The 10,832-nt window shown below is 45.0% G+C and overlaps 2 protein-coding genes across 2 annotated transcripts; both read right to left on the bottom strand.

Annotated features, from left to right (window-relative positions):
- Positions 1 to 176: 176 nt before the first annotated feature.
- dap (cyclin-dependent kinase inhibitor dacapo) lies at positions 177 to 4,150 on the bottom strand. Its single transcript, XM_001361546.5, has 3 exons — positions 3,258 to 4,150; positions 2,771 to 3,186; positions 177 to 1,655 (listed from the first exon to the last, which is right to left on the bottom strand). The coding sequence occupies exons 1-3, from the start codon at positions 3,419 to 3,421 to the stop codon at positions 1,501 to 1,503; spliced, it is 735 nt and encodes a 244-aa protein (XP_001361583.1). The 5' UTR covers positions 3,422 to 4,150; the 3' UTR covers positions 177 to 1,500.
- Positions 4,151 to 8,000: 3,850 nt separating this feature from the next.
- On the bottom strand, positions 8,001 to 9,017 carry LOC117183536 (serine-threonine kinase receptor-associated protein). Its single transcript, XM_033377628.1, has one exon. It carries the CDS (start codon positions 9,015 to 9,017, stop codon positions 8,001 to 8,003), a length of 1,017 nt encoding a protein of 338 aa, XP_033233519.1.
- Between the last annotated feature and the right edge of the window lie 1,815 nt (positions 9,018 to 10,832).

Genomic DNA, 10,832 nt, shown 5'->3' with positions numbered 1-10,832 from the left:
AAGAACACATAACACTTCGCGTATTAAAACAAAGTTGATTTATCCCAATCTATGTAGCAGCAGTAGGACATAATTCCATATTTCGTTAATGTGTTCTTTAAATATTAACAATTTAAGGCTTACAGCGAACAGTGAAAATGAATATTAAAAAAATAAAAAATATTCTTTCTACCGACTAAAAATCAAAAACAATTTATTGCGATCAAAAAAACAAATATCAACTTATAAATTGTACAATGGTCTATAAATATACTACACTACATAATACGGCTACCACTACAACCAAAACGATGAATTGGAATTATAATCAATAACAAGCAACAACATGTAAATGATTTTGTGGATTTGCGGACTGTCGGATTTGTCACTTTCTGCAAAAATAACATTTTCTGTATTTTATATTCTTGTTCCGTGATTGTTTTCCTGTTTTTCGATTTTGTTTTCTGCTTTTTCTTTTTATTGAAGTATGAGTTGTGTATATGGTAATTATACAGCTATACATATAAATATTAGGAGAATACTTTGGATTTTGTTCTTAGTTAGGCCTTAGGAGTAGGTGGTTATGAATAAATGTTATGAAGAATAGGCTCTGCCTATGTGTATAATAGGTTCTATTTAGTATCTAATTTTTGTACATAATAGTTGTAGGCAAAACTGTTTTCATAATTTGCCCCAGAGATCATGGCAAATCATAAAGACATTTTACCATTGGTTAAGAAGTTACAGCTTTGAAAATTTGTGGAAATTTGGCCGCAATCAAAATGAAGAACGGCCAAAAGCCCAGAAATTTACGGACTTAATCAAAGTTTGTTGGCTTTTCCACTGGTCGAATTAAGGACAATGTTAGTTGGTCGAACAAAAGCAAGACAGCATTGAGCCAAGTCCGAAGACCCCTGCTCAATGTGGCCCCGTTTTAGTGGCTTTTAAAGTTAGTCAAAAGTCATTTTTGCTCTGGTCCGGGGTTTAGTTTCAATAAATTGCCGGATCCGAGCAAAAATGAGTTTTCTATCTAAGGAAATTTCGAAAGCACATGTTGCTAACGAAATTTAAACGAATTTCAGGATTTTCAGGTTATTAAAAGTTAGAATTTCATCGATAGAAAGGTTAAATTTCGGTTCGTTTCAATTAAGGTAAGGATAATTCCATATAGCTAGCGGTCTCTTGATTTTCCTCTTATCTTGTTGTTGGTTCAATAGTTTGTTTAGTTTTGTTGGTTGTTAAGAACTAATCACTTAGTTTATGGCATTTCCCACTAGGGAAATCTAAAAAGTTTCATTTAGCTCGAACTTATTGGCTTACAACTAGTTACTGGTTACGGGTTAGGAGTAGTTGAAGACTATCAATTAATATTCGCAACTGTCGCCCTTGCACTGCATAAAATGTTTGTAAAAAATAAGAAGAATACTACAAATCGCAGTGGCTTATAAAAAATCAAATAAAATTATACAATTGCAGATTGCAAGTCTCGATTCGGTGGGGCAGTGGTGGAACCCGGGCGCCCTAATTGTGACGCGGCCGCTTCAGCATTGCCCCAAAGTGCGCTCCCAGTCCGAATCCGCTGGAGGAAGATGATGATGGTGAGGTGGTGCGCAGGCGTTTCGCGGGCGACAGTTTCTTGGGAGCCTGGGCCAGTCGCTTGCGCTCCTTCATGAACTCTGCAAATTGAATAAGAGAAAACAGGGATATTAGTTGCATGAAATTTGTAAATATCAAATCAAAGTCAGCTGCTGCACATCCCATGGTGTGGCCTGTTTCCTGCTCCCCCTGTCATTGATCCCGGCAGCAGGATGGAACAGCAGGCGCCGCCTGTTTTTGCACATTTTGATTTCGGATTGTGGCACGTGGCTGGCAACAGCCCCTACACACGAGGGTTGCAACACACCCTACCCCCTGTCCAAGGGTAGCAAATAATGCCAGACGGCAGCTAGACAGGTTGGCCAGTTCAGGTAGAGACGCAAGTGAAAGCAAGAGTGGAGGTTTCCTCAGTTGCACGAGATGCCTAAGCCGCATAAATTACACGCCCAGCTAGGTCGCCACCAAAACTACAGCCAGTCAAGGCTTGGCTTCTCTTCCCAACTGGCCAGCAACTCCACACTGCCCAAATGCGGGTGCGTATAGAATGCCCCGAACAGACACTTTTTATTATTATAGTCATTACACATTCATATGCGAGTGGCATATAAAAAACCAAACGAACGAACACAAAGCAATCAAAGGGAGGCTTGATAAGGCTACCAGCCATGGACTTGCCATGGTGGTGCATTGAAAGCTGATCCCCCTCGCGTTCTCTCGTAATGAGGTCAGGCAATAGACAAAGCAGAGTCAGAGCCAGAGCCACGCACAGCTGTTGGCATTTATAGACGAGATGCAGCGAGCAGAGCAGAGCCCGCATGCGATCGATCTGAAATCAACCCCCGGGTGGACGAGGATCAGATCAGTTCCATTCTGTTCCGTGGATAAAGAGATGAAAGGCTGAAAGATCTGAAACAGCTGCAGACAGCGCCAGAGTTCGTAACCCTTTCGAAAATCTCCCATAAAGCAAACTCTAATTGCATAGCAAGTCTATAATTTTGGTTTAAGTCGTTCCCCAGCAACGCCCACCACTAAAAGTCCTCCTCCACCCATGGGAAACGAAACTAAACAGTGGGGGGAACAATATGGGAAACCAATTTGTAACGTATATCGAAAGTGCAATCAAGCCTGACTCTGGGAATGGTCAACCTCTGCTGGGCATTGCACACCCTCGTCCTGGTTCTTGTCCGGCACTCACCTGTGATTTTTGGCTGTCGCTTGCGCAGCGCCTGAGCGGATGTTGTGCTGCTCAGGCTTTGACTCAGGCTGGACGGCGTGAATCGCACGGTAAGCGACTCATCCTGGGAGTCGTAGCAAGAGTCGTTGTCTGTGTTGGACTCCAGCGACGAGTTCGCCACATTCACTGTAAAGTTCTCGCGCTCAGCACGCTCATTGATCAGCGCATCCACGTCGCTGGCGCCGGACTCCTCGCTGGGACGTACGTGGGCCGCACGAGTCAGGGTGTACATTTCGGGGGCAAAGCTGGACTCCTGAAAGCTGACAAGCTCCCAGATGAACGAGGAGCTATCCGCCAACGGCGTGCCAGCGCGGAAGTTGAATCCCCACTTCTGTGTGGCCATTTCCTGGTGTCTTTCCAGCTCGGCATTGAAGGGCCTGGGCACAGAGGAAAAGAGGATTTGGTTATTAAATCAATCTTGAGAGAGGAAAATCAGCAGCAGACTTACGCTTTGTTGGTGCTGGCCTCCGTGGTACTGGGGCTGCCGAAGAGATTGCGCTTGATGCGATTCACCTGACGGCCGCAGGGCAAATTGCGACTGATCGACGGACTGGCACTTATCTTGCAGAACTCACTGAGCATGACGGGATTTAGCACGCGTGCACTGACCATGTTTGCTGTTTGTGGGTATATCTGGTGTCTGGATGTGGCACTGGGGGCAGCTCTGTTTTGGCTGCTTTGGCTGTTTTGACTGTGCGACGCAGTTTTGTCGTTTCTGCTTTGGACCACTTGTTTGCGAATTGCACGACAAAGCGAACTGTCAAAGTTTTGGCGCCAAAACTTTTGTTTTCGGAGGGGCAGTCTCCACGTTCACGCACACACACAAACACACACGTTAACTGGGGAGAGCACTGGTCTCCACAAGGTCTGTCGGAGCGAGAGCGAGTAAAACGTTTCTGTATGTGTAGCGCTATGGCAAGGTCTTTTTTGCGTTGTCTTTTACACTTTTTTTACTCCAAAAAATTGTTGCCTGGCAATTTGTTTATAAATTAATTATAAACAATATAATCACCTTCGCTTGCACTGAGACTAAATATTCCACTCAACGCACGAACTGTCGTTGCCAGCGAGTTGTGTTGTTGTCTCCGAGAGTAAGAGAGCACGATGCGTACAGTTGCTTTCTGGTTCGATATGTTCGCAGCACAATTGTTGTTAAATATTTGTTTATACAACTATAAGATGTTGTAATACTACAGCTCCGTTGAAATTTTATTAAAGTTATGAGTAATTTCTAGCGCACTGCGCATGGGAATATGCGCCACCGACTTGCTTGCACTTCTTCTGTACCTCTCTCGACGAACTCACTCAACAGAATAAAAACACAGATAAACAGCCAGAGCAAAGCAAAACGTCAAACAACCACCAAAGAGCGAACCGAACGCGTTGGCAGCGCTGCGGCGCGCTCTCTGCGTAGCAACCCTCGTTTTCAAAAACACGATCCAAGACGAAGCACCACGTTAGCGGTTGGGTTGCTCTCGCTTGCGCTTTTTCAGCGTTGAGCATAGCGCCAATGTGATGCGCTTTCCAATGCAGCAAAACAGCAAATAAATATTCCAATGGGATGCGTTTTCCCAAGTAAAAATGATAAGCCTGAAATGTGAATATATTTCATCGCATATTGTATCCGAGTTAATTGATTGTTAAAGTGCAGCAATAAGATGTTCCATGGGGCGATTTCTTTCGCAGAGTGCATCCAGTATTCGACTTGCCTACCGTTCCGCCTCTCTCGATTTCTGTCTGCATCTCTCTTTCGTGTACTCTGTTGTGTGTTGTTGCTGCGCCGCCACCTCTGGTGGAGCTGTACTTTTGCCTGCATGCGATGAGTAGATAAAAATGCTTGGTCTCGGTTTTGGTTTGGTTGGAAACAAACTGGATTTGGTGCAGTCGCAGAGGAGCGAAAGGCGAGCACTCGAATTGGATTCGGGGCACAGTTTCTTTTCACTTTCCTCGGATCTCTGGGGGGCAAACGAAGGGGACTATATGGGGCAAGAGTATTCGATTCGATAGACCGTCAAAAATAGAGTTTCCTTGACAATGAGGGTGTTTAAATTTCCGTTACATCATTTTTTTAGGTTCCCAAAGTTTGAGGCGAGACTTTACAAAGTTTTCCCACCTCTCTATTTGAGTGCAAAATCGTAAAAAATTAAATTACACTACCAAGGCAATAAAATGCGATTTATATTGTTTGCACAAATCCAATTACGGGACAAAAAACAAAGAACTTACCGATGCCGGGGAAGTCAGATTCGGAAACTAAAGACATAATTTGCTTTGTCCCTTTGCACTCGACGAAATAATGGGAAAACCTCTTGGCTTTTCCACACAAAAACTGTGAAGAAAATGAGTAGAAAAAACAGAGTCCTGGCCCCTGGAGTGCAATCACCCCAAAAAAAGGCAGAGATCGTTTGTCGATCGTTCGATTAGGCAGCATCGCCTGTCTGTCCTCCCTCCACTGGACTGTCCCTTGTGGTTCGGTTTTCTGTTTATGGGACACACCCTCCCCGACGAAGAAAAAAGACGGAAAATATAAAGAAACGTACATTTACACACTTCATAACAAATTTGAGAATTCTGGTGGCGTTCGGTTGCAGTCATGCCTGCAACATAAACAACTCAAGCCGCTGAAAAGAGGGAAAGAGTTCGTGATCCCTTTAAGTAATTTCCTCCTCGAGTGGACGAAATATCTACAGGATATCCTGGCGGCAACACATCTATATGGGTTGTGTAAACACACGCGGAAAAAAGGCGTAGAAAAGAGGTGGAAAAATACTTCATTGCCATATAGTCGATGTGGGGTGAGGAGCCGAGCCCATTATAAGGGCAGATCTTAAAGGATTGCTTAAATAAGGAACGTGCGGGTACTCGATACAAGGTGTTCCATCGATTAGAGAACTTAATGCTGGTTGGAGAACTCACAGAAATAGGATCTAACCACTCTCAAACCTCCCGTAACCTATCTAATATTCATACGAGACACACGAGAGTCCCTGACCTGATAAGGCCTTGGAAAAACATCATCAGCAGATACCAGACGAAGGTCGCGGTCTGTAAAACATTATCTCGTCTCATGTCTATAAAAACCTCAACGCAGCGCAGTCCAGTCCTGTATAAAATATACGTTACACTCATTTCAAATGCAACGCGTCTTATCGCCTCAACGCATAGCCTCACAATCAACACTCCAGCAGAGCCCCGAGCAGCCCAGAGCCAACCCCCGAACTAGAAGGTGGCCCAAGATAGTCATACTAAAACCTCCTCGACTCGACCCTGCGCTAAGCCCAGCTCTACGTGCCACGTGTTCTCCAGCGTTCAGTTCTTGCAGCGGGTGTTCAAATGCCCATCGAGCATGACCAGGAGGCGAAGTAACGTACCAAATTGCCGTAAGATACATTTCATACAGACAAAGACTGCATATTGTATTCTCGGTTCCGTAAATTACCATAAAAACTGTTTAGCTCACGGAACTGTGACCGCAACTCCAAACATTTTGCTAGGCAGGTGCGCTATGGTTAAGGATACTTTCTGCAGGGGTTCGAGTATATTTTGTGGGAGTGTTTGCCCGAAAATAATAACCGATAATGAGAAAGGAAACCAACGAAACTGGAAAAATGAGTGTGTATGTCCATAAACGATTCCCATAAAATATAGAAAATATTTCAGAATTAATAAATGATCTCTTGAGTGAAAATCCAGACCATTCATTGTATTTAGCTCTCTCTGACTAAGAACAAACCCCTTTGCTGTCCAGAAACCAAACCCATTGCCTAAGAAGGAAAACCATTTATATTTCCCAACCGAAAAGCGATCCCTATCAAAACATAAACAGCAACAGTCAGTGGTACAAAACATTTCTAAGCGTGATCCTTGGCAAATGACCGATCATTAATATAACAAAATCTCAGTGCAGGACATTTACAAATGACTCTGACTTATCTTCCATCTTTTGATGGGACAAATTGCTGCGGTCAGATCGAGAAGTAATTGATGAATTGCCTTGGAGTGGAATGCAAATAGCTGGGCAAGTATGCAAATGTTTGGACTGGCTACTGGGTACTGGCTAATCCTTTGCTGATCCTGCGGCTACTGTGCTACTTCCCATCCAATCATTCCATCAATCAGCCAGACAGACACTTGTGTTCACCACATAGATGGAGAGGGAGAGCGAGGGCAATAGCAGGAGATACTGTCATGACGACTCTTTTATTGGAACAGTCACTGGATAAACACACACACACACACACACACACACACACACACACAGAAAAACAGAGCCCAATGCCCTGGAGGTTGTGTGAAAAGGTTCCTCTTCCTGGTAAACGCGTGGAAAACGTGTTTTCGAATTTCGTTGGGCGCAGCACGATGCCAGGAGAACTCGTTTTATCAGCCAAGAAATTATAAATATTTATGGAAAACCATTTGAAGAGCAAACCCAAGAAAAAACGCAGACGAAAGAAAAACAAACAAACGAATAAAGTCAAGAAGTTGTCAAATCCTATGGGATACCGTAGGTCAGGAGAAAAGCAGATCACTTTCTATGTGTGTGAGCAGTGCACCCATGGCGAGGCTGCAAATGAATCTTTCTATCTGTTTTGGTTTCTGTATCTTTGCTTAGCGCTGTTTGCCCCGACTATCTGTGGCTCAACTACCCCAAAAAAGTGGATGCGCACTTTTGGATCCAGGCCCAATAAAACCATCGCCGGGCCGAAGGGACTCAAAGGTAACGCAAACGCTCCCCGCCCGTCCGGATAATAATAAAACGCATTTATGACTATGATTGGTGAGAAAAGCCATAAAGCAGCGATACAATCAGCGATCGCTTGGATATCTCCACGGAATAAAAGTAACAGAAATAACAGAAATCCTTTCGAAAACAGGTTGAGAGAGCGGCGGGACAGAGCGACAATCAAGTGATGTTAGGTCCCATAGTTAGCCGGCAGGTAGATGAGGATTGTGTTTGGGATTGGGGATGGGGATGGGGTTTCCAATCACAACGACGCAGTGCAGGCGACGCAGACGAATTTATTATAGAGAAGACCACAGCATTGCATTGCAGGGCATGAACCTTTAAGAGTATTTTGTGATGATTGAGTGTAGAATAACATTAAAGAAAACCAAAACGAACAGCAGCAACAACAGCAGGGTATGGTTGGTGTACAGTTGTGTAGTGGATTGAATTATTGGCTATTTAGCTCTAATCGTAGTCTTCTTGTTCACTGTATCCATCGCCCTCGTCCAGGAAGTCGTCTCTACTGTCAGAACTGTACGAAGCAATGGAGTCCTCATCACTATTTTGGTTCCCAGATGTCTGCGACCAGAATGTGATCTGGCCATCGGTCGACGAGCTGACATACATCTCGCCGTCGGGACTGTACTTGATGCCGCTAATGTTGTGCCCCATTTGCACGTGGGCCCTAAATCGATCTTCTTGCTCGCCTGTGTCGTAATTAAACTTTAGAATCTTTCCTTCCAAGCTGGCACACACAAAGCTCTTCTTCTGTGGATGCAGCGATGCGCCTATCACCTTGAACGGTATCTTATGATGACCGTGTATGCTGAATGTATCCGCGTCGAAAAAGACAACGCTTTCGCCATAGCCGATGGTCACCGTCTTCCCATCGGCACACAGCTCCACACTCTTGGCGTGATGGGGCAGCGAGATCTTGTGGCTGCTCTGGCCACTCAAAATGTCCCACAGCTCGATGGTGCGGTCGTAGGACGAGGCGAGAAACGAGCGATCGTCACGGCAGAAGATCACGTTGCGCACACCTCTTAATTTCTTTTGGTAAACGCACAGGACCTCCCTGCTTTGATTCACGTCATACAAACAGATATTGCTTTCGCGCTCCTGGCTGCAGGTAAGCATGCGCTCCGATCCAGTGTCCAGCGCCAAACTTGACACCTTCTGGGTATGCCGGAACTTCGCCAGTTCATTGCCACTTGAGACACTCCAAATGCGGGCGGTGCAATCATCACTGCCAGTCGCCACAATCGTGGCATTCTCACTCATGTACACTCCGCGCACTGCCCTCTGGTGGCCCAAGAGGCTTGTGAATATTTCTCCAGTGTCACCGCGACGTACAATCCCCTGGCCATCCCGTCCGACGGAGGCCAAGTAGAAGCCGCTATCGCAAACCTTGCTGAAGCTCAGATCCAGCACAGAGTCCATGTGGCCCACGAGTGGGGTTCCAAACGGAAAATTCAAGTCCATTTTGTTTGACTTTGCTTGGATTTCGTTTCGATTTAAAGCAAAAATTTAAAAATACATATAACAAAAATTACTGAGAATTATTGTAGACCTTCTAGACAGAGGGATAACAGGGTAATGCCAATTTGAGGCTAATGCCAATACAAAATAAAAACTACAGGCTACTATGTTTCGATGTACGAGCGGAAAATATAGATCGCATACAACCTCAAAGAATCCTATACATATGCTTATTAGTCATCCTCCAAAAAAAAGGGACTCGACTCGACTCACTTAAAGCCGCGCATCTAGACTCGTCTCCCCATAAAGCAGCAGAGTGCTACCATTTTGCACTTCCATTTGATTTTCCCACTTTTAATTTAATAGAAAGCACACAAGTCCGGGGATAAGGCAGAGCTCTCGGTATCTCCGTGTGCCAGAGTCTGGGTATCAGTCATCACTTGTTAATCTCTCTTAAACGTTTCAGCGGATATTATATGACTCACGCCCTCACAGACTCATTTTTTTTGGCAAACAGCGGAAGCGGAAGATGAAACAGGATGGCGGAATGAAGGCAAACTACTGGCAACTTTGTCGGCAAGGAGCGTCAGGATATTGGCAAGGTGGAGGGAAGAGGGTGCCGCACAAAGGCCTTGACAGCGGCTGAGATAGGGGGGAGGGGGCGTAATGTATATTAAATGCACTCGAGAAGATTCAATTCATATTTCAGAACGTTTTGCTTTCATTAGGCGCCGAACAAAAGAGATTTCCAGTGCTGACTTGCCCTCCGGTGGCTCTGGTGGCTCTGGTGGCATGCGCGTGCTCTGCTCTCGAGTGCCGACACCGGTGAGGCTCGGGATAAATTTATACTCTCAGTGTGGGTTTCCCGGTGCGGGTGTGTGTCGAAGGATGACACCTGTGCATACAAAAACAGGCACAAGGACAGGCAGACAATGCTTCAGATATGCTCTGCCCCGCCCCTGCCACAGCTCAGCTCAGCTCTCAACACCTTTTGGCAATCTTTGACTTTGTACCTGAACCAATTGTGATGCAGGCGGCACAGGACAAGGAGCTGTGGCAGTGGCAGTGGTAGTGGCAGGAGTAACCGCAAGACTAACAAAAACACGCCCGCAATTGACTCGATTTCACTTTCACGCGCACACAAAGTCCTCAGAGTCCTTCCGAGTCATCTCAAGGAGCTGCTGGATGTGGGCGCAACGAAAACTGCCACTGGAGCTGGGGAAATTAAACGGATTTCCTCGAGAGCTTGACTTGACAATGTGCATATATGCTGATGTTCTCGAAGCTGGCTCAGGGCATTGTCAGGGCAAGAGCTAATTAGATTGCTTTGGATCGGGATCCACAGAAGGAGTTCGCGAAAGTTACAAAAAGGTTAACGAATTATGAAAATCAAAAAGGAACAAAGACCTTTTTTAAGATAGGATATCAAACATTTTTCAACGAATGTTTATTTCTACGTTGTGCATCATTTGATTTCATTCTCAATACTTGGACTGTTTGTTCCCATAACCTACTGTCCCGCATTGGAGGCTGGCCCACAAACAGACAATTCATTGAGCGTTTTCCGCTTCCCCTTTCCCTTTTCGAATTTCAATTTTCATTTTCTTTTTGGTTTTGAAAATGCATTAATAATAATTAGTACAAACATGGAAGAGCTTCAAAGGCAGCGGGGCTAGCGAGGAAATGCAACTCATCTCAGTAATGATGACTTTGAGATGGAAAGCGACAGCATTAGGGCGTGGTCAAAGATGGTCTTGGACCAGCAGAAAGTCTCGATTCATTTGTCATCAGAAGCAGAAGCGGAAGCAGAGGCATCAT

Source organism: Drosophila pseudoobscura, chromosome 3 (assembly GCF_009870125.1).
Source record: "Drosophila pseudoobscura strain MV-25-SWS-2005 chromosome 3, UCI_Dpse_MV25, whole genome shotgun sequence".
In the NCBI taxonomy this organism is placed as follows: Eukaryota; Metazoa; Arthropoda; class Insecta; order Diptera; family Drosophilidae; genus Drosophila; species Drosophila pseudoobscura.
The sequence above is the reverse complement of the archived record's forward strand: the minus strand, read 5'-3'. Positions and strand labels throughout refer to the sequence as shown.